Consider the following 23,039-nt stretch of genomic DNA (forward strand, 5'->3'; position numbering starts at 1 on the left):
TGTCAACGTGGTGTAGATTTCATAATATAATTTGGAAAGACTAGAAACTGTGACATGTCAAAAATGTAAATATGTATAAAATGGGAAATATTTGGATGAGAAAATTGGGGGTAGGATTTATTAAGCTTCATCTTCTTCCTACTCTTTTACAAACTGTATATGGAAGGTTTTTCGTGTTTTGATTATTGTTAAGATATATATTTTGTATTTTCTTTACCTTATTTTTATACTTTACTTATTTGAAATAAATAAATATTTAATTAATTTAGTTTTTTTTATCATTCATTAAATTCATTTGATTAGATGGGCTTTTATGAACAGGACTTTTGAGATACTATTTAGAAATTGAAGAGTAAAAAAATTATTAATGGTGATATTAACAATAATAATAATGTAAACGGTTATAAACATGAAGCAGAGGAATCAAAATATAATCCCTTATTTTTACTACTAGTAGTAGTAATTTGAGCACTAATACAACAGTAGTAATATCAATAGTAACAATTATTATAGCAGAACTAATCATAGTTAAATTATTAGCAATAATAATAGTAGGGGTAGTGATAGCAGTACTCGTAATAGTACAAATAATAGTATTTGTAACAATATTTACAGTTGTTACTAATTGTAGTGGAACTTATAATAGTAACAGTAGTTGCATTATTGGTGGTACTAATAGTTATATAGTAATAGTTACTAGTAGTAATGCTAATTTATAGAAATACTACTAATCAATTTATTGTCTGAATAACAGTAAAGATTTTAGTAATGGTGTAGTTTCAATTGTAATAATAACAGTATAATTAGCAATGGTAGTAATAGTAATAGATTTGTAGTAGTAGTAGCAGTATTAGTAGTAGTAGTAGTAGTAGTAATAGTATTAGTCGCTGTAATAAAAGTGTCAGCAGATGAAGAATGTCCTCAGAAACCAGGCAGCATCTCCACTCGTCTGCTTCATCTTTGGACACTTTCCAGATGCCTGAAAGCTCCTCGTTCATCTGCTGAAGTAATTACCCAGGAGTGCAACACCGTGAGGATGTCCGGCCACCATAAAACCGAGGAAGGAGGCAGGTTCTGCCAGCTCCCAGAGAAAAACACGTTTCTCTGTGAAATCTGTGAACAACCACTTACAAAACGAATCAAAGGTGGCGAATACTCCGGCTGACGCTGGGAGGACGGTGTCGTCGTATTCTGTCCTGAATGGGCTGAACAGCCACGCAGAAGGGAAGAAGCCACTGCTCTAACAGCAGATTACAGTTGGTATGATGAAATCTACATTTAATGTTTGATCATCATGTCAGTTGATACATTTAGAGTAAATCAGTGGAAGCTGTGAAGTGTTGGGGAGGCAGCATCATGCTGTGGGGCAAGTTGGAGTAATGAGGAAAGAACATCATGTGAAAAACTGAAGCAACATTTCAAGACATCAGCAGAAACGGACAATATACCTTCAGCCACATGAGGCACAAATTAGCTTAAGGATAATAATTAATAGTATAAAAACAAAGAGGCTTAAAGCTGCAGTATGCAACTTTTACAAAAAGGTGTTTTCACTAAAACTCATGTTGTGACAGTTTGTTACAAGACAGATAATTTATAAAAAATCTAGCCCCTTGTCCGACTGCTGCTACTGCGGTTTTCTCCCTGTCAAAAACAACCGGTCAGAACCTGGAGGAGGTTCTTAGCGCTGTCTATCATCCTCATGTACTCGCTGGTGGAAAAATAACTTACCGCTACATCAGTGGCCATGCTAACTAGCCTTAGCTCTGGTTAGGATTTGTTGACTCTTGATAGGAGGGCAAGATTGTGATTGACAGTGTTAAAACCCGCCCCCTGGCTCTGATTGGTTGTTTCTAGTTCCTCTGTGGGAGAATCAGAGGAGCTGGATTTCCTCTCATGCTGTACTGTCACAACACAGTAACAGTTTGAACAAATATCTAGGCAAAATATTTTCTTTTAAAGTTATTTACGGCAGCTTTAAAGAATAATAATTATAATAAAAAAAACAAAGTGGATTCAGGATAAAGTCTTGCAGTGGACATCATAAATCCCTGATTTTAATCTGAAGTTTGAACAAGAAAACATTTGATCCAAGTTCATCAGTTTAAAAATCTGTTCCACCAAATTCTGCAGTGATGTGTGGAAATTTACTAATTTAAAATGTTTTGCAAAGATCTTGAAAACATTAGTTCTGTAGTTAGTGTGATATTTACCAAACAGAAATAATTTGTGAATCCCAACTGACCTAAAAGAGGAGAAACCTGGTTTGATTTAAAGCCACACTGTGAGAAAATGGTTGTGTCTTTTTATCCAATTTATATGGAAGAATCTCCTGTAGCAGTCAGTGTCACAACGAACCTGAATAAGCCTCTGACTTAAGACTGTTGTATTACACTGTTATGGCTGACACTGGAAGCTAACAGCTCTGTATCTCTTCAGCAGTAACATGTCCTGGATGACATCATCAGCTTTTAGGAAGCTCTGCTAACCCACCTCGTTTGCTTCTGCCGCTCCTCTTGGAGTCGGGGAAATGATCTTTGCCCATCATGATGGAAGGTAGAGATGTTTTGAACTTCCTCCTCCTCTCTCCGCTCTTTCCTCTGCATCCATGACGCATCTGAAATTTGGGGTCATAGGTCAGGTATTAATTGAGATTTTGATATGCTAATTAGATGCTAATTAGCCACAGCGAGTTGTTTTTTTTTTTTTTCCCAAAGAAAACAATAAGAGCACAACATCCAAAACCAAACTGAATAGTTGTCTAAAAAAGTAAAAAATTAGGAACAAAGTTTATGAAATGGTGCTGATTTCTCATTTAATTCAGGTCAGTAAGCTACTTTGCGTTGCAGATACACGTGTAAAAACTTTTATTCATGCTTTCCTCTTTACTTTTAGCAATTTATTGATTCAGAAAACGTGTGGGAAACAAAAAAAAAAAAGAATCCAAACCCAATCATCGACTTGTGCTTTTGCTGTCTCTGCAAGTGTCAGAAGGTTAGAAGTTAGCGCTGAAGATAAGCATTTATCTAATATGTAAACATCAAAAGTCTCTGTGAAACCTGTTTGTGGCCTGAAAAAACATTGGTTTCCAAACACTGAGGGGAAATGTTATTGTTTTTATTAAATGATATGGCGTCTAAAAGTAGGACAAATATGAGAATAATGAAGTTTTATCAAAAATCAAACCTGCTTTCTGTGTAAAACCTGTATAAATGTGTGTGTAAGGGGAGCTGAAGGCCAGGGGTTATTATGTGGGCACTTACCAACGTGGTAGTAAACCAGACTTTATGTGATGTGAACGTTAAATTGAGTGGCGGCAGTTAAAAAGATAATTACTCCACTGCCTGGTTTGGAAAACAGAGTTCAAGCAGGCGAGAGGCAACCAGAGACAGATGACAGGAGAGGAGGAGGAGGAGGAGGAGCGGAAAGGGTTAAAACCTCAGCCAATAAAGGCCAACCCATCTCAGCCCGACGGTCCAGAGAGCCGGAAAACCTGAAGCTTTCATCCTCTGCGCTCGTCTGATGGCTCTGTGTCCCGCTGAAATGTCTAAACATTAAAGGAAAATAATATTTTTATGTTTTAAAAAACTTGTTCCTGCATGTCAGGAAAAAAAAAAACCTTTTTGTTTTGGGCTTATTAACAAAATGTGAGCTCTGATGGGACACAAGAGAACAACAGACCTGCAGAAGTTGAAGTGGGCAGTGAACCTGAGGAGAGGCGCGTCGTCAGAGGGGAAAGTTGTGCGTTTCTCTTTCTGAGGCCGTTTTAAAATAAATCATGTCTCTGCAGGGAGTTTATGCTGCGGCTCTTTTTCACTGCATGATGACGGCTGCTGCTCTGGTGAGTTTATTTCTGCTATAAGTTATCATCTCAAAGAATTTTGGGGATTTTTTATCAGCAAGACTGATTGAAGAAGTAACTGATTTCACTAAATCAGTTTTCCGTTTGTTTACCTCTAATTTTGATTAACTTATTCATTTTCTGTGTATTTCTACAATATTTTGTTATATATATTTGTTGAAATATGCTTATTTAGTATTATTTATTTGCACTGCCTTTGTGGCTATTCATTTAAATTTCTCTGTGCTTTTTGCAAATAGTATTAATTTGGAGCCGTTTATGAAATTTCTAATAAATATAATTCAAACAGGTTCTGATTCTTATAGAATAATATAACTTTAAAGTATTCCCAGAGGTGGAACATTTCACTTATTCGTGACTTAAACTAATTGTTTCAATTCTGAATACATTAAAAAAAACATATTAATGCCTTGATAAGAGAGATATTTATTTACTTTCCTACGTTTTCTATAGATTTTAAAGGAAAATACTGCAAAAAATCAATCTAAAAATGTAAGAAGAGCAGCAAACTTTGGCTTTGTTCGGTTTCTAAAGTGGGAAAATACAAAACATAGTTTTTAAATGATAACATAAAGGCTTATCTAATACCTGAGGTGAAGAGGGGCCAGCTTCAGGAACAACAACTGGAACCAATTTTGATAAACCTGCTGGATTTATCAACAGCGACTCTGCAGGACTGACACGGAGCTGCAAAGCTGCTAATTTCTGGTTCCATTGCACGGTTTCGTTGTTCCTTAAACATGAACCGCACCCAAAAAAACAAAACAAAAAAAACATCTGTTTTATTACAGAAAGTAAAATATGACACAAACAGAGGCATGTAATGCATATAGCCTTAAGACAGTTTATTGACAACAGACAAGAACTCAACAAATCAACCGTGAAAAGAAACATGTGGATGTAAAAACTATCAAACTAAAACACAAAATGATTAAATTAAGTAAAAAAAAAAAAAGATTATTTATTTATATAACACAACAAATGCCAACTAAAGGCACTTTTTATGAAATAATTCTATTCAGTTATATTCTAATTGTTCCTATCAAACAGAACAATAAGCTGAATTAATTATTCAAAGTAGTTAAAAAAAGTTCAAGTCTAAGGAAATCCAACCCACAGGGACAAAAATAGGAATATTTAAGCCTAATTTTGACCTAGAAACACACAAAAACAAAAAAATGACCAAAATAAAACACACAAAGTAGCATTATCAGAAACAGAGTAGCTAAAAATACATTAGAAATGTTTAATTTGGACCTCAGCATGCTTGGAATAATAAGTTAAACTAGTCAACGGATAAAAACAACAAAAATCTCTAAAAAGTTAATAACAGAGCAGGGAAAAAATGTGTTTAAACATGACCAAATATGTACGTTGGTCCAAGTATGTAGCCGGGACGAAAACAATCAGCAGTCATATCTCTGTGATTTATTACAGCCTCAGTTCTCAGCAGGACAAGCAGGGAAGCGTTTTCACACACATGCTGCTTCATAATCCAGGTTTCAGCTGGAAGCCACTCCAAAAGCCGTCATTTTAAGATTTTCAATCTAATTACACTCTCTGCTCTTTCTCAGCTTTAATTTACTGACTTTTACCATTAAATGTTTATTTCTTTTGTTTTGCACATTCAGTGTCTTTGTTCTGTTTTCTTTTGCCCGGCCCACCGCACTATCAGTCCTGAAGTTATCTGCTCTACCAGGAAGGCTTACGGGTGTCTTTAGATGCTGTTTTTACCCTTACACTGTAAAAAACAAATCTTTCCAAGTATGTTTGTGGTACGAGTAACTTTTCAGCACACTACATCCACTGGCAGAATATTTCACTTATAACATGGAAAAAAAGTCTTGTTATAAGTTATTTTAATCAAGATTAAGTAATTATTGACTTAAACAAGCTGCTATATCTTGCTGAAAAGTTACTCTTGTCTTATTTCAAGTGCACTAAGATATTTGCAGTAGAAATTAGACCAAGAATACTTGGTTTATTTTTTAAACTTTCTCCCAGGATGGCTTTAAGGGTGACTTTGGATGGCATTTTTACTCACACACTGCAAAAAACACAAAATCTTACCAAGCATTTTTGGTCTATTTTCTAGTGCAAATATCTTACTTGAAATAAGACATAAGTAACTCTTCAGCAAGATATAGCAGCTTGTTTTAAGTCAACAATTCCTAAATATTGATGAAAAAGTGCTAGTTCCACTGGCACCGTTACCTAGCAACCCCAGCCAAGCCAAGCCCGTTACCTAGCAACCCAGTTCTAGTTCCACTGGCAGATTATTTCACATATAACAAGACATTTATCCCATGGTATAAGTGAATTAATCTGTCAGTGGAACTAGAACTTTTTCATGAAATTAATACAAATATCTTAGTTCACCTGAGTTAAGATTTACTTACAAGTAACTTTTCAACAAGAAATAGGAGCTTGTTTAGAGTCAATAATTCCTTTACATTGGAAAAAAAGTTTTCTAGTTCCACAAGCAGATTATTTCAATTATAACAAGACATTTTTCCATGTTCAAATAATCTGCCAACTTTTTCATCAATATTAAAGAATTACTGTCTCTAAACAAGCTCCTGTTTCTTGCTGAAAAGTTACTTGTAAGTAAGTTTTGTCTTATTTCTCGTTTGAATTAGAAAGAAGACCAACAATACTTGGTAAAATTAGTGTTTTTGCAGGGTACCACAGCCAGACGCCGCAGCCTCTGATGAGGTGAGAGAGGCTGTGGTTTCTTTCATGTTTCCTTCAGATCCTCTGCGGCTTCCCAAGCGAACTGTCGGATGTGCTCTGTGGAGGACTTTCTGTTTCTGCGACCGCTCCGTCTATAGATAGCGTCTCTCAGAAAGTGCATTCCTGGCTCATCGGGATTCTTTGTTCTCCTGAAAACGCAGCACTTAAAGCGATGACGCAACCCAACCGAACTGCAACCCTTCAATCTTCTCCGCTAGAAATTACCTGTCTGCTGCTTCTTGCGTCACAGATCCTCCAGCTTTCACTGGCCGGATCGTGATCACACGGCTACATGCACCTCCGTGTCTTGATCACTAAATCTCCCCTCGGGTCGATTTGGAGTGCCGGCCCGCTGACAGAGTTACAATCTCAAGACCAGTCAGCCTGAAAATCACTTGGCTGGAAGATGAGTCCCGCGAGGGTTAATGCTCTCACAGCTCAACAGGGAATGGATGTAAAGACTAATTGTTTTGCTTAAATGCAATATCTGTCAGGAGCAAAACCCCTCGGTACAAGAGTAAAATGTGAAGGGCTTCCTTTTACTGATGTTGATTGTTTTTGCTGAAGAACAAAATCGATGCATGTTGAAGTTTGATGGTGGCAAATGTGTTGCAAGAACCTCCCACTGTAAAAAACACAAAATCTTACCAAGTATTTTTGGTCTGGTTTCCAGTTCAAATATCTTAGTTCACTTGAAATAAGACAAAACTAACTTACAAGTAACTTTGCATCAAGATATAGGAGCTTGTTTTAAGTCAATATTCCCTTAATATTGATTTTAAAAAGTACTAGTTCCACTAGCGCCGTTACCTGGCAACCCCAGCCAAGCTCAGCCCGTTACCTAGCAACCGAGTTCTAGTTCCGCTGGCAGATTATTTCACTTACAACATGGAGAAAACATCTTGTTATAAATAATCTGCAATTTTTATCAAGATTGAGGATTTTTTGTCTTAAAGTCAGTTCCCATCTTACAGAAAAAGTTTCTTCTCAGCTAGTTTTGTCTTATTTCCATATATTTGCAATAGAACTAGATGAGAAACACTTTGTAATATTTTGTATTTATTCTTTGATAATACAAAATCATGCCAAATATTTTAGTCTAGATTCTAGTGTAAAAATCTTAGTACACTTGAGTTAAGACAAAACTAATTTACAAGTAACTTTTCAACAATTTGTTTTAAAACCAAATTTTATTAATATTGATAAAACGTACTAGTACAAATTGCAGATTGTTTCACTTATATGAGGGGAAAACTATTTTGTTGTAAGCACTTTTTATAAGTATTAAGGAATTTGTTTCTAAGTTTTGACTTATTTCCAGTGCACTAAGATATTTGCAATAGAACTAGATCAAAAATACTTTGTAATATTTTGTATTTATACTTTGTTTAAGGTAATCTGCACTGCAAAAACACACAATCTTACAAAATATTTTAGTCTTGTTTCTAGTGTAAATATCTTTGTGCATTTTAAATAAGACAAAACGAACTAACAAGTAACTTTTCAGCAAAATTGTAACTTGTTTTAAGATAAAATTGCAGATTATTTCACTTATATCAAGTTAAACTAGAACTTTTACATCAATATTAAAGAAGTATTGACTTAAAACAAACCCCTGTCTTGTTGAAACGTTACCTGTAAGTTCATTTTTTCTTCTTTTAAAAGTGCTAAGATAATTTCACTAGAAACTAGACATAAATACTTGGTAAGATTTGTTATCTTTTCCAGTGTAGTTGTTGTCACCGTATATGCAACGTGCCCATTACTGGCCGAGAACAAACAAGGGTTTTCCTTCATCCTGGACTTGAGGAGAAACCCCCAGCATCACTCTGCGCTCTGAATGAGAAACACAGCTCACTACCGTTAGCTTACCTTTTATGGCCTGTGCCAAGAGTGTCACTTAACACATATCAAGTTATATGACCTGGTCCAGCTGGGATTTCGTCTGTTTAACAAGAATTTTGTTTGGCTTCTGAGGAAGGCAGCTGTGAAAAGAAAAAGCCCACATCGTTCACTCCAGCCAACACATAAACCCAAATACAGAAAAGTTCTGACTGCCTAAAACTACAGCTATAAACTTCCATAAAGATGACCCATTGCGCTTTCTTAAAGAGGTTAGGATAAGTTTAGGGGCTATAAAAAACATATTTATTACTTTCTTTTCCCACAAAATCAATCTTAGAGAATCAGTTTTGCCTGTTTGGAGTTCCTTTCAGAATGTCCGCGGTTGCTAGGTAACGGCCTGGGCTTGACCAGGGTTGCTTGGCAACAGTGCAAGGCCTGTCAAATTCAAATTAAAAAAATACTTTACTGATCCCAAAAGTAAATCAAACATTGTTGTAGCTCATTATTTCAAACTCTTTACAGAGTTAGGCAATGATGGCTGTTGGCAGGAAAGCTCTCCTGTAGCAGTCTGTTTTACATTGGATCTGAAGAAGCCTCTGACTGAAGACACTCAGTTTTCCCAGGACAGTCTCATGAATGTTCTTGATTTTATGAAGAATACTTCGACTGCTCAGTTATTTCCTGAAAATGTCTGGGTGTGTTTTTGATTCTTTAAGTACTTGAGTTGTTTTTAGAATCAGTTGAGAAAAAAATGAGAATTTTTACATAATAGTACCCCTTCAAAAGTCAATTTACAAGTAAAAACAAAATATTTATTCTCTTAAGAAAGCTAAAAATAACCATCTCCAGTCTTCCAGATAGCCAGATTGATTGACATCTCCGCCACCTCTTGTTCTATGGTTGACTCGCAGCTTGTTTTGCTGCTGTGTTGTGAAATGTTCCCGGGAACACAGAGCTGTTTGTGTAGCTTAGCTCTGACCGGTGCCGCCGTGGTGCTGAGGACCCGCTGCCCTGCCGCTGAGCAAGGCGAGGTAGCAGAGCTTCATCACATACCGCACCCTCGCACAAAAATTTCACAACACCTGGAGGCAGCACATCAGCTCCTTGAACAGCTTGACGGATCGCTTTACTTGGAAAGAGACTTCTGACTTTTAATAGAAACGTCTCTGTTGCTGTGGGAATAATCAAAAGGTTTGAGCTCAAGGTGTTCACAGGCCTTTCTTGTTCTCAGAAGATCGAAGACTCCATATATTCTCTTCTCCACACAAAGACAATTTATGCAAACTGCTCCCACTTATATTTAGTTAGAAATATAAGTGGGATATATTTAGTTAGAAATATAAGTGGGAGTAGTAAGTTAATTATAGCTGGATATTTAACCAACTTTGACACAATTCATTCAGACTGACTGGATTTTAGTGCAGACCAGATTTGAGTAGCAGCTAGTTACGTTTACTTGAGTAACGTTTTTGAAAAAAAAAAGGAAAAAAAAACAACAGACTTTTAGGAGTATTTTTACTTTTACTTGAGTAATTTTACTATATAGTATCGCTACTTTTATTTTAGTAATTTCTGGATTTTCTACCCACTGAATGAAAAACAAACATGTTTTAACCAAACATTCACCAGACACAGACACACCTGCAGTTTTTGTTAACGTTTCATAAGTTTTTTATTAAAAGAATCTGATTTGAAAAACAATAATTTTGCCTGATTTTATTTTTTATTATATGAATTATTGTCATTTTGTCCCTAAAATACCAAAATTTTCACTCCATCTCCATTTTGTCTTTCCATCTGATAATGTAATTTTTAAATGTTAAATGACTGCTCAATTTATTTTTACTCTACTTCACTACTTTTTACTTTTACTTGAATAAAAAAAGTTGAAGTATTGCCACTTTTACTTGAGTACAGTGTTTGGGTACGCTGTCCACCTTGGGCACATACCAGGTTTTAGCCAGCGGTTAGCACTGCTAACCCTTAAGCATCATAAACATTAATTCTGCTAACGCTAAAGCGCTGCACCAACATAGTAATTAGCAGAAGCTAATGCTAACGTCCTAATGTGCTGATTTAGTGCTCTCTAAACAATTCATACATGCACATTTTTGCATTTCTGTTTCATGAAAGTGATGTATCCTGAACACATACCTGCCATTTTCTCAGTTTCATGAAATCAGAAACAGAATGTGAGGAAACAGAATTGGCTTGTAAACAGTCTTTACCAACTTCAAAATAAGAGCATGAGTATAAACATTTACCTTAAGAGTTCAAAACAGTTAACTGAAACTTCAACACAGACGAGGAACTAAAAGTTTACAAAGTAGACAAGTAAATAAATTATCTGCTTTAGATTATTTCACATGTAACAACATTTTCATCATGTTATAAGTGAAATAATCTGCCAGTGGAACTAGTACTCTTTTAAAAAAAAATCAATATAAAGGAATTATTTACTTAAAACAAGCTCCTATATCTTATGCATTACTTGTAAGTTAGTTAGTTTTGTCTTATTTCCAGTGTACTAAAATATTTTAAGTAGAAACTAGACCAAAAATACTTGGTAAGATTTAGTTTTTTTTGCAGTGTAGATTTTAACTGATCACCTTAAAATTTCCTGTTTTACAGAAAGAAGTAAAATAAATAATTTACCTTCATTTGAACATAATTACCAATTTGTCAGGTTGAAATAAAGTCGGTTTATTGTCATTTATTAAAATATGTAGGTAAACAGAGATATTTGTGGTTTAATGTTATCTTGTCTGTTGCAGATAGACTCCGATGACGTCATCACGCGAGACGAGCAGATCTTTGTTCTGATTGGTGCACACGCCCGGTGTGAGAGGAGCATCCGCGCACAAATGGCCCTCGTCGAAGGTCCGTGTGCTGCTTGTTTTCATTTTTAGGGGATATCTGCCGTCTAAATGTGGAACAACAACTCCTGGCTTGTATTAATTATCCTGTATCAGATGTAATATCCAACCAATATCCTCCTGAGGGTTATCTGCGGCCGCAGCGCAGATTTATTGTAATGGGAAAAATTTTAATTTAGGCTCCAAAGCAGAGGCTGTGTCAGAGCCGATGAATTACGGTTGCCTTAGGAGGAGGATTTCCTGAGACGAAGAGCAACACGAGGAAAACTTTGTCAGAGTAAAGTGGCTCTAAGTAGCTGCTGCAGTCTTCCCAGCGCGAGTTTATACAAAGTTGTACTGGTGTAGAAAGATTTACAGGGTTGTTCCTAATTTGAGATCTAAATGTTCTCAGACTAAAGCAGAGACCCCCAAACAACACAGACTTTTAGAGAGGAAATAGGAAACTTTACTCAGCAAGAGAGAAACATGGATGGATGGATAAAGTTTGGAATTATTATTATGCCATATTTTTCCAGTCCTGGATATATTTCCTCACCTTTCCAAATTGAACCTTCTTCTTTTTTTATGACTTTTGTTCATTTCAGATTTTAAATGAAGTTTAATTTTAGTTTTCACAGCAGAAATGCAGCAGCTGTTCCAAAAAGCCTCATTATCCAGGTAACTGAGTCGGCTGAAGTCCCAACAGTTTCATGTTAAAGCACATAATCCACTTTACACTTTAAACTGTTGCCTGTTTAAACACAATAAATTCAGAGTAAATGAGAGTTAAACTCTTTAATAGTGTCAAACTTTAGACTAAACCCATGTCAAGCTGCTTTATTCTGTTTATTTTACTCTAAAAGGAGCAATACGTCTAATTTAACAGTCATTTATGCTTTGAACCCATTAGTGAACCATTCGCTGAGGCAACCAATCAAACAAGGCGACGTTTTGCGATAAACTTCTCCACAATCTAATTTGTGTGGCTCCCAGCCGGCTCTCAGAAATAATCTGGTTTTCTGACTGGAGGGCATTTCTGAATCCGGGCTCCAAACGATTGGAAAGCAGGGATCGCTCTGCAGCTGCTGCTAGCAGTTCGTTACTTTGCAGCTGGATCGTGACTCAAACACAGAAGGCGTTTACAAAAAGTCAGCAATCCAAGGATTAAAGTCTTAAAATTAGCAGCTGTGGCCTGGTGGAAAAGACAGAAAGTTCTCAACGGCCGGGAAAATAAAACTCTCCTGTTGAAATGTCCTGATGGTTATTTGGAAAAACATTTCACAACATCATCAGCGTAAAAACAAACTTTGGGGACGAAAGCAGGAATTCACAGAGAAGCAGTAAATTTAGATTTAAGAGGTGATTCCCAATCATCTCCCCAGTGAGAGCAAAACTAAAATGAAAATCATTAAAAATAATTTAAATTATCAAAAATCACAACCAAGTTATTTAATCTGCTGCACAAACAGCAAAAAATAATTAAATTACATTTATTTTATGGTTAATTATTGTACAATTTATACATTTATCAACATTTTATATGAACTATTATAAAGAATTTTATTTAAATGTTTGCTAAATCTGTCAAATACTTTAATGATTTCTGTTGCATCATGTATGTCTTTAACCTCTGCTAATTGGGATAAACTAAACGATAAACTATGATTATGTCTAATGATGTTAAAAGAAATCAATATCTAATATTTTAGCTAAGTTCCATGAATTATAATTAATTATAACGGTTCAATCACCAAATTTAGCCTAATAAGTACCAGTATGCACAGTGGGAACCGTCTTAGCAACAATGCAGGAGGAGCTAAGAGCTACAGCAGGGGTGTCCAACGTGTGGCACAGGGGCCTTTTGTGGCCCTTGAAATGATTTTGATCGGCCTCTTACCACAAATCAAGAATTATAAAAAGAATTGACGACCCAAAAACTTTCACAAATATTAGTTTTTCTGTTAATTATCCAACAGTCCGAAGACCTTTTTCATGTCTTAGGTGTTTAATAATATAAAGATTTAATAAAAATATTGTTTATTGTTGAGCAGATAAAAAAAAATCACAATAACCACATTATTGCATTTCTAGTTTAATGAATTTGGCAAAAAGTTTAGACACTAATTTACAGTTTTTCTAATTTCTGCTCAACCAATTGCATGTCTTGTAGCATTGCACCTTGTTTCAGCTCCCTGAACTGCATTTTCTTAGACTATTTTTACTAAGGCTGCCAATAACTGTAGGGCATAAAAAACAACCGTTAAATTGGGTAGAAACATTTTGGGTGGCAGGATAATCTGCAGCGCTCCTACAACCAGACCAAGATGATTAACTGATTATCCAGGAATTTATTTTAGCCTCTCAGTCCAGGACCCAGTAACCCCCAAAGGCCCTGCCAGCTCAGTTTGCTGTCTAATATTAGACCGATGAATAAAAAACTGTTTATGTGGAAGTTAAAACAGTTGTGCCATGGGGATATACCAGATGAAAACAATTAGTATTAAGATAATCAGACCTTTTCCTGCTTCTTATTTATACTAATGTGGCTACATCCTGTTTCTCATCATTTTTCAGACGGGGACTGTTCACCAGAGTGGGATGGGATTATCTGCTGGCCCCGGAGCCGAGCTGGGCAGCTGGTCTCAGTGCAGTGCCCAGCATACATCTATGACTTCAACCACAGAGGTAGCACAGCAGAAACACACCAACAAACTACGATGGTCTGCTGAGGGAAAAATAGGAGAAAGTTTCCAACAAAAAACTCTGAAATGTGAAAATAGATAAAAAGAAAGTTGGAAAGTTGAAAATTTGCCAGAAAAAAAATCTGAAATGTTGAACTTAATCTGAGAAATTTTATACAAAAAAACAAAGAAATTTTGGAAATTTCCTAAAAGAAGTTCAGAAATTTTGAGCTTAATCTAAGAAACTTTCTAGTAAAAACAGGGAAAATTTCAGCTTTAAAAGTCAAATAATTGCTAGAAAAACTCAGAAATGTTGAGATTAATCTTAGAAATTTTCTATAGAAAACATGTAAATTTCTGAATTTGAAAAGTCAAAACTGTTCTACAAAAACTCAGAATCTATTTTTAGATAAACCTCAGAAATTTACTGGATAACACTAGGAAATTTCTCAGTTTTAAAAGTGGGATATTTGTTACAAAATAAACTCAGAAATTTTTAGATTAATCTCAAAAATTTTCTAGAGAAAAATGTCCAAAAATCAAACATTTTCAATTTTATCCACTAAGGGATTTTCATGGTGTTTTCTCAAAAATTTCTGACATTAACCTCAAATTGTCTTGTTTTTTGTAGCAATTTTTCAACTTTTGGAATTAAGAAATTTTCTTGTTTTTTCTCAAAAATTTCTGACATTAATCTCAATTTTTTTTTTTTTTTTTTTGCAGCAGCAAATGTTCAACTTGTGGAGCTCAGAAATGTCCTTGATTTTTCTACAAAATTCCAGAGATTAATCTTAAAATTTCTTAGTTTTTTGGTAGACATTTTATTTACAATGGCCCTAACATGTAGGAAACATCAGATGCCTGATTTAAAAACAAATAGCAGGACTGGCAGTTTGCAGGGACTGTGTTGCCTGTTTTGTGTTGGTCACTGTCTCCTGTGCACCTGTGAATCAGGGCGAGCTTACCGCCAGTGTGACGTGTCAGGGAACTGGGAGCTGGTGCCCAGTAACAACCGCACATGGGCAAACTACACGGAGTGCACCCGATACCTGACCTCCAACCACAGAAACCTGGAGGAGGTGACAACATGCTTTGTTTGGCTTCTTTCAACTTGTCTCACCGAGCAATGATTGAAATATTTACGTGCCACAGTTTCAAGTTAAATATGTAGCTTAGCTATAAGATAAATATTTAGATTTAAGCTTAATAATTCGAAGTATTCAGTTGGCAAGCAAAATAAGCTAAAAGTTTAGCTAGCTAGCAAAAATATTTAGCTAGAATGGAAAGTTACGTGCCGATCACCGGAATTGGACTATCAAAATAAAAGCTGGGTGAGCTGGCGCAGTCACCGTTGTTGTAGATCCATTGCTAAACGTCTGTTTTGGCGTTAAACCGGCGTGTCTCATGATTAAGCGGAACATTTTTACGTCGAGAGAAAAAACGTGACGTGAGCAACAACTAAAGCGAATAAATCAACTCACTAGCGCCTGCAATCGATTTTATTTAGGTAGTCCACTTCCGGTTATCGATAAGTGAATTTTCATATTAGCTAAATAATTTCTGGTTTCAAGTTAAATATTTAGATCCAAACTGGATATTTAGTTAATAATTATTATTATTTTTGTTTGAAACTGACATTTATAAAGGAAATAATGGTGAAAATATGACTTTGAAAAATGTATACCCATTTTCTTCCTCTTATGACAGGCTAAATAACTGAAATTATTCCTGTTAATTTTGTGTAACTTTCCAAACAGCATCCAATAGTCATCGTCCTTCCACTATATATAATATTTTTACGTAGATATACATGTAATAAATGCTTGGTTTTCTTTTCAGAAGGTGTTTCAGCGCCTCCATCTCATGTACACCATCGGCTACTCCATTTCTCTGGCATCTTTGTTGGTGGCGATCTCCATCCTTTGCTATTTCAAGTACGAAAACCCAAAATTATGCCATTTCAAGTTTAAATGAGGAATTTAACCTTTAACATGATAAAATATGTTCTGATGCTTTCTTTTTGTCACACAAACTCTTTCCAGGCGCCTCCACTGCACACGCAATTACATTCACATTCACCTCTTCACCTCCTTCATCTGTCGAGCTGTTAGCATCTTTGTGAAGGACGCTGTGCTCTACTCCGTATCTGACGCCAGCAGAGCCGAGTCTGAGTTCACAGCTGTGAAACAGCCCATGGTAAGTAGACACAACTTCTTTTGTTTCTACATCCTCATTTACTGTGCTACATATAGTATTTTTTAAAGCATAAGCACAACAGTTTGTTCAAGGGTGACCTATTATACTTCCTTGAACAGGTTAGGATATGTCTGTGGGCTAAACAAAAGATGTTCATTACATTTTTTTGCACAAAATCATTCTTAGATAATGAGGTTTTAGTCAGATGAATCTTTTTTAAGGCCTCTGTCACTTTAAATCCAAATAAGCTGCTGCTGGACACGTCCCCCAAACCAATGTTTATACTCTCACCTGAAAATGGCTGCAGATAGATGCACAATCACAATCTTTGAAAAGCAAAACTAGAGCCTCCTACACAACCAGCAAGAATACAGCAAGTAGTTTCTACATAGTAAATCAACAACAAAACATTTGTCTTTTCCAGCAGCCATTGTCCTGAGCATACAGCGGTAAAACCAACTGAACAGCTGTGCAGGAGCTCCACTTGGGTTGCTAGGTAACGGGCGGAACTCTACTGGGGTTGCTAGGTAACGGCAGAATGCCAGTTGATTGTGACTCAACAATTGAGTGGTTTTCTTTTTTCTTTCATTTTCAAGACACTAAAAAACAGCTGGGTGATTTTTTTTTAAAGCTCTTGAGCATTTTTTAGAAGCATTTGAGAACCCAAATGGAAATAAAAAAAGGGACATGTTCATTATGGGTCCCTTTTAAACAGTTCACACTAAGTTTAAATGATGTAAAGACATTTATTGAACATAGGGGGGAAAAAGGTGTTTAAATCGTAGGAACAGTGAGTGTTAAAAATTGACATGTTAGCTTAAATTAGAATCAGGATTTTTTTATGACTTTTAAAACTGAGTAACAATTGTTATTTTTCTGGTTGCAAATATTGGGCCCCACTGTTTCACTGGACGGAGTCAGGCTAAATGCATCCATATCTTTCCAGGCTTTATGCTCAGATAGGCTTGCAAAGTTATCCTGTGTTTAGATCTCAGCAGGAATTTGTGTAAGTGCACGCACCATGGCTGACTAAAAATGGAAGCCAGTAGACCAGCCCTCAGTGTTCAAACAAAAGTTCCACTAATGGGTTGGTTTGGTTCCGGTAACGGCTGCTTCTATGCCATCAGGCTGGGTGTAAAGCTGCGGTTACGCTCTTCCTGTACTTCCTGGCAACCAATCACTACTGGATTCTGGTGGAGGGATTGTACCTGCACAGCCTCATCTTCATGGCGTTCCTGTCTGACAAGAACTACTTGTGGGCTCTGACCATCATGGGCTGGGGTAAGTGGCAGACGGGCTGCACAGGTCCAGAGGTGGGCAAGGTAACCAAAAAAATATACTCAGGTAATAGTAGCAGTACTTGAACATATTTTTACTCAAGTAAAAGTAAAATGTAGCCATCCAATTTCTGACATTAATCCCAAAATGTAGTTATCTCTAGTTATTTTCTAGCAAATTTTTGACTTTACAAACTCAGAAATTTCCTCGTTTTTTTTTTTTTTTTTAAAGAAATATCTGAGATTAATCAGATTATCAGAGGACGATAATGTTTTTATTATTATTAGTTTTATGACTTTACATAACTGAAAATGCCTTTTATTGTGGCTGTAAGTTAGTATTTACTACACTAATAGCTAAAAAGTATGAAAACTTTCCATCAGGATTGACTGTAATGTGTCGTTCTGCTGGTCCAGGTGTTCCTGCTGTGTTTGTGTCCATTTGGGTCAGCGCCCGAGCTTCGCTGGCAGATACTCAGTGAGTTAACTGATACAACTTAATATTTATACTCATAAAAGCAGCTCCCTCCACAATTTCTGGCTCTACTGGCAACCCATATTTAATTGCAGTAGCAGAAACTCTGATTGAAATTGTAGGAATCAAAATATAACCAATCAATAGTGAAAAAAAATAATTACCATTTTTCACAGAATTACAAAACAATGTAATAATTGTTTTTAAATGATTACAACAAAAAATGTAAGACAATCTATATTGCAAAAAACATACAATTTTACCAAGTGTTTTTGGTCTAGCTTCTAGTGAAGATATCTCTGTAAACTTGAAATAAGACAAAATTAAAATAACTTTTCAGCAAAATGTAGAAGCTTGTGTTAAGTCAGTAATTATTTAATCCTGATTAAAAGTACCAGTTCCATTGGTAGATTATTTTACTTATAAGAAGACTTTTTTTTCCATGTTGTAATTGAATTTTTTCACTTATGGGAAAACATGTCTTATTAACGTAAAACAAACTTCTATATCTTGCTGAAAAGTTGCTTGTAAGTTAGTTTTGTCTTATTTTATGTGAACAAAGATATTTGCAGTAGAAACTAAACCAAAAATACTTTGTAACACAAATCTTACATAGTAGGAAAAGATGCCATTTTGTTATTTTCTGGCTTTTGAGCCCATATTTTTCCATCATGTTCACTATAGTTGCTTCTTTCCTGCTTCCAGATGTTGGGACATCAGCGCCGGAAACCTGAAGTGGATCTACCAAGTTCCCATTCTGGCAGCCATTGTTGTAATCAGAATACTTTTACCTTTAATTGCCTTCTTGATGGTTTTAATATAAGGATGATATAACTTTATGCCTCTGCCCACACAGGTGAATTTCCTCCTTTTCCTAAACATAATCCGTGTTCTGGCTTCTAAACTGTGGGAAACCAACACTGGAAAACTGGATCCTCGGCAGCAGTACAGGTGAAAGTTTCCTAGAAGGAAAATAAACAAACTATTAGTTAGCTAGTTAAAGCTGAAAAGATTTTATATGGAGCTCAATGGACGAAGGGGTGACATGTCTGGAGTTTTAAAGAAAACCGTAAAGCCTACAGCAGTGATGCTTATATTCCCTCAAAGCAGACTCCAGTGGCTGTGTTTTGATATATAAATCATTTCTCTAGAGTGAAATTTGTACGAACAGCAGCATTTTGTTTGTGAAAAAAATCAGTAAAGTTTGAAAAAGTGTCAGTGCCAGAGTGGCGCACTCTGGCAGTTAAAGAATTCCGTCATTGGTTTACATTGTAAGCGTGAAAACGGGCAAAAATCTACATAAAAGTCAAATCGTGAGTTTAGAAAAACCGTAAGAGATCAAAAAGTTGAATCACATGAAGATAGCTTAATATCTTGTGACTTATTTAAAAGTTGAACTGAGTTTCTAGGTTAAAGTAGGCAGAAGTGGTGAGCACAAAGAGCACAAAATCTTGTGGAATTCATTCATCAGAATGCATTTCGGTGGAGCTGAAATTTGCATAAAAGTTAAAATATTTCAAAAACTAAAAGCTGAATTTTAGCATTCTCTCTTGGTAATTTCTCCCGTGTATTCTCTTCTGCAGGAAGCTCCTGAAGTCCACCCTGGTCCTGATGCCTCTGTTCGGAGTCCACTACATAGTTTTTATGGCCCTGCCCTACACCGAGGTGACTGGGCTGCTGTGGCAGGTGCAGATGCATTATGAGATGTTCTTCAACTCTTCTCAGGTCAGAGCCCAACCTGACTGGTTTCAGCATGGTTAACGAGTTAACTATTTATGCTAATTGTCTTCTTAAAATTTGTGTTTTCAGGGGTTTTTTGTGGCGTTCATCTATTGCTTCTGCAATGGCGAGGTAAAGCTGCAACTAACAATAACTACAGTTATTGATTAAAAATGTGCACTTTCTGCAGATTTTTCATTTAAGCTTTTATTATACAATCTTAACTAAAGGAATAACAGCATTCCTTTAGTGAATAAAGTCAAAACATATTTCTAACATCAACATGTGAAAAACTCAACCTTTTCTATTTGACTTAACATCTAAACAGTGTTGGGCTGATGTGTTTATTTTTAAAAAAAATGTATAACAAAATGTGCTTGATATGAGATATTTTAAACAGAATTTGAACCAGGTAAAGCTAAACTATGCCACTTGAGTTCTGGGTTTAACATATTTATACACTGCAAAAACACAAAATCTTACTAAGTATTAGTCAGTAATTCCTTAATATTGATGAAAAGTACTAGTTTCACTGGCAGATTATTTAATTTACAACAAATGTTTCTGCAGTATTGGAGAACTATTGATTTAAAACAAGTTCCTATATTGTGCTGAAAAGTTACTTCTAAGTTTTGTCTTATTTTAAATATACTAAGAAACTACAAAAAAATGCTTAGTAAGGTTTTGTTTTTGCAGTGTAGACAGCTTTTTTATTGTTTTAAATTTTGTATAGTTTTGTATTAATTACTCTTCTAAGAATGCTGTTCTTTCAGAAATTGTCCATTTGTAAGTCTGTATTCTCCAGTTGATGATTATTTCAACAATCAATTAATCAGGATTAATTCGATTGATCGTTTCAGTTGTAGTTTTGTTAAATTAAGCTTCCAGCTGTCAGAAGAGATGAGTTTGTGTCTTCTGATGTAAATCAGGTGCAGGCAGAGGTAAAAAAGGCCTGGTTAAGACGCAGCTTGGTGCTGGACCTCAAGCAGAAAGCCAGGATGACGAGCAGCGGCGGCGGGAGCTGCTACTACGGCGGCATGATGTCCCACGCCACCACCCACAGCGTCTGCATGTCCGCCATTCATCCCAGGGCTTTCTCCTTCACAGCGGGGTCAGGAGGGGTCGCTGGAGGGTCAGGGGTCAGGCCGCCCCGTCACTCTGCCCCGTCGTCGCTCCACCACAACCACAGCAGCGTGTGTGTGTTCGTTCCCAGCACCGCTGAGGCCTCAGGCTCCCAGCAGGACGCGGCGGTGTGGAAGCCAGGGAGGGCCGAGTCCAGAGCCAGCAAAGAGCATGATAACAGCAGCAGTAACGCAGCAGCAGATCCAAACTGCTCCGTACCTGTGAAAGAGCTAGAAACCATTTTATAATCTTCACAGGTCCTTGGCAGGACACAGTGGCTTTGTAACTGGATCCTTTCCGTGTCGTCGTTATGGTTACGGGGAGGGATTCACTTGTCTTAGAAATTGATGGTTTCTCCTTTTATTCTGACAAGAAAAAAAAAACCCCGAATACAACCCCATTATGGGCTGCCCACTCCAATAACTACACAAAACAAAAGTTTATAGACCTGCTGCAGCTCTAGATCCCACCGCCATCTCCCTGCTGGAGGGCAAAAAGCTGCTGGCTGACCATGACTAGCATTTGGTTTTCGCTGTTAAACTATCAATATAACGCGCTGAAGGGAGTAGTTCAGTTATTCTTGTTTGACTTTGACAACCTTAATATGTAGATGTGATGTATTTTTACTAACTAAAAAAAACAACAGAAAAACAGCCCACACATCAACTCTGACAGATCATTAGTAGAGCTGTGTTTAAATCAGCTAACCAATCCCGCTGTTAGCTTAGCTACGATAGCTAATCTACCACAGCGATCACTTGTTAATAATCACAAAGCAAATATCAAGCTTGAAAACATGATACTATAACCGACTGAATGTTCTGTTCTTTGTATGGGAAATGTTTGTGTGTTTTTTTCGGAGTTGAGTCCTTAAATTTAAAGTGGTGTTGTCAGTTGCTATGGCAACGTAGAGTAGCCGACAGAGAGCGAGAAAAAGAATAGGAATAGTTTTGAGTTCTTCAGTGGTTTTCTGCGTTATTTTCCCCTTTTGTGCGGGACACTGCACTGAATTACTAATATCTACATCTACAGGTTTTATTTTGTTAACGGGAACCGGATTATTATACGGCGGCAGCGCGGATATGAAAGACATGTAAAAGAATCACCTTTTTGCCCTCCAGTGTTGTGCGCATGCGCGACATTTCCGGATCTAAACAATGAGCTGCAAAACTCAAGCCAGTAACTGCGACTTTATAATCGGAAGTTCGCTTAAATATTGACATTACAGGATGGATATATTACAATTGTGCCAAGAGAAATGCACTTAATAAATCTAGAAATAAATTTACATGAAACATAAAGGGGACAAACTAACAAAACCACAGAAGAAGAAATAAGGAGGGGCTCCCGATCTTAAAGTCACACACTTATGACAGTCAGTGGTTTGTAAAGTGTTTACAGTGAGGTACAGGAGCAATCTGAATAACTAAAGATATTTTGTGTAATGATAACAAAATATAAGTACAACCTGTTTACACCTTCCAAAAGTATTCATACCTTTTGGACCAGGTCTCATTTTCTTCCTGATCTAATCCATGGGTTGTTCTTCAGCACTAAATTAGAGTAGGGTGTGAATATTTTTATAAGTTTTCAGCATGATGTAGGAGCTTGTTTTAAGTCAATAATTCCTTTTTATGGATTAAAAAGTTCTATTTCCTCTGGCAGATTATTTCACTAGTATCATGGGAAAATGTTTTGTTATAAGTGAAATTACCTGCCAGTGGAACTAACACTTTTACATAAATATTAAGGCATTACTGACATTAAACAAGCTCCTATATTTGAAAAGTTACTTATAAGTTAGTTTTGTCTTATTTCAAGTGTACCAAGATATTTGCACATATAAACCAAAAATACTTGATAAGTCTTGTGTTTTTTGCAGGTAAACGATGACAAACATGTTCACCATTCATGATTTATTTTTGTTATTTAAGCTCTCTGGTTCTGATTTATGGTGCCTCGTTTAATTTCTCTCACCGTATGAGTTGTAATATTGCTTTTTTTTCATTCATGTGAGAGTAATCTGAGCAGGTTCATGTGCAAACTGTGGAAAGATGTGGTGCTGGGGAGGATTTGGTGAAACCCACGGACACTGTGTGTGTATAAACAGTGGGATATTTTCCAGTGTGATCCTTCTCCCTGCTCTCATCTGCCTGTGTTTGGTTTTCCAAGCCCCTGTGGAGGACCCTCAGTCCAATCGTACTTCCGACGACGCTCCCTTTTCCAAAAGTAGACCTCCACATGGTATTTATTACAAGGACATCATACAGTAAC

At 36.4% G+C, this 23,039-nt stretch overlaps 1 protein-coding gene across 1 annotated transcript; it reads left to right on the forward strand.

Moving 5' to 3' along the window:
- The first annotated feature begins 2,094 nt into the window (after positions 1-2,094).
- On the forward strand, positions 2,095-21,425 carry pth3r (parathyroid hormone 3 receptor). Its single transcript, XM_007572809.2, has 13 exons — positions 2,095-3,841; positions 11,215-11,320; positions 13,870-13,980; positions 14,931-15,055; positions 15,816-15,910; positions 16,019-16,172; positions 17,300-17,453; positions 17,867-17,927; positions 18,630-18,696; positions 18,781-18,875; positions 19,508-19,649; positions 19,734-19,775; positions 20,573-21,425. The coding sequence occupies exons 1-13, from the start codon at positions 3,779-3,781 to the stop codon at positions 21,011-21,013; spliced, it is 1,656 nt and encodes a 551-aa protein (XP_007572871.1). The 5' UTR covers positions 2,095-3,778; the 3' UTR covers positions 21,014-21,425.
- Positions 21,426-23,039: the final 1,614 nt, after the last annotated feature.

The sequence above is a fragment of the Poecilia formosa genome, unplaced genomic scaffold (genome assembly GCF_000485575.1).
Source record: "Poecilia formosa unplaced genomic scaffold, Poecilia_formosa-5.1.2 Scaffold308, whole genome shotgun sequence".
Lineage (NCBI taxonomy): Eukaryota > Metazoa > Chordata > Actinopteri > Cyprinodontiformes > Poeciliidae > Poecilia > Poecilia formosa.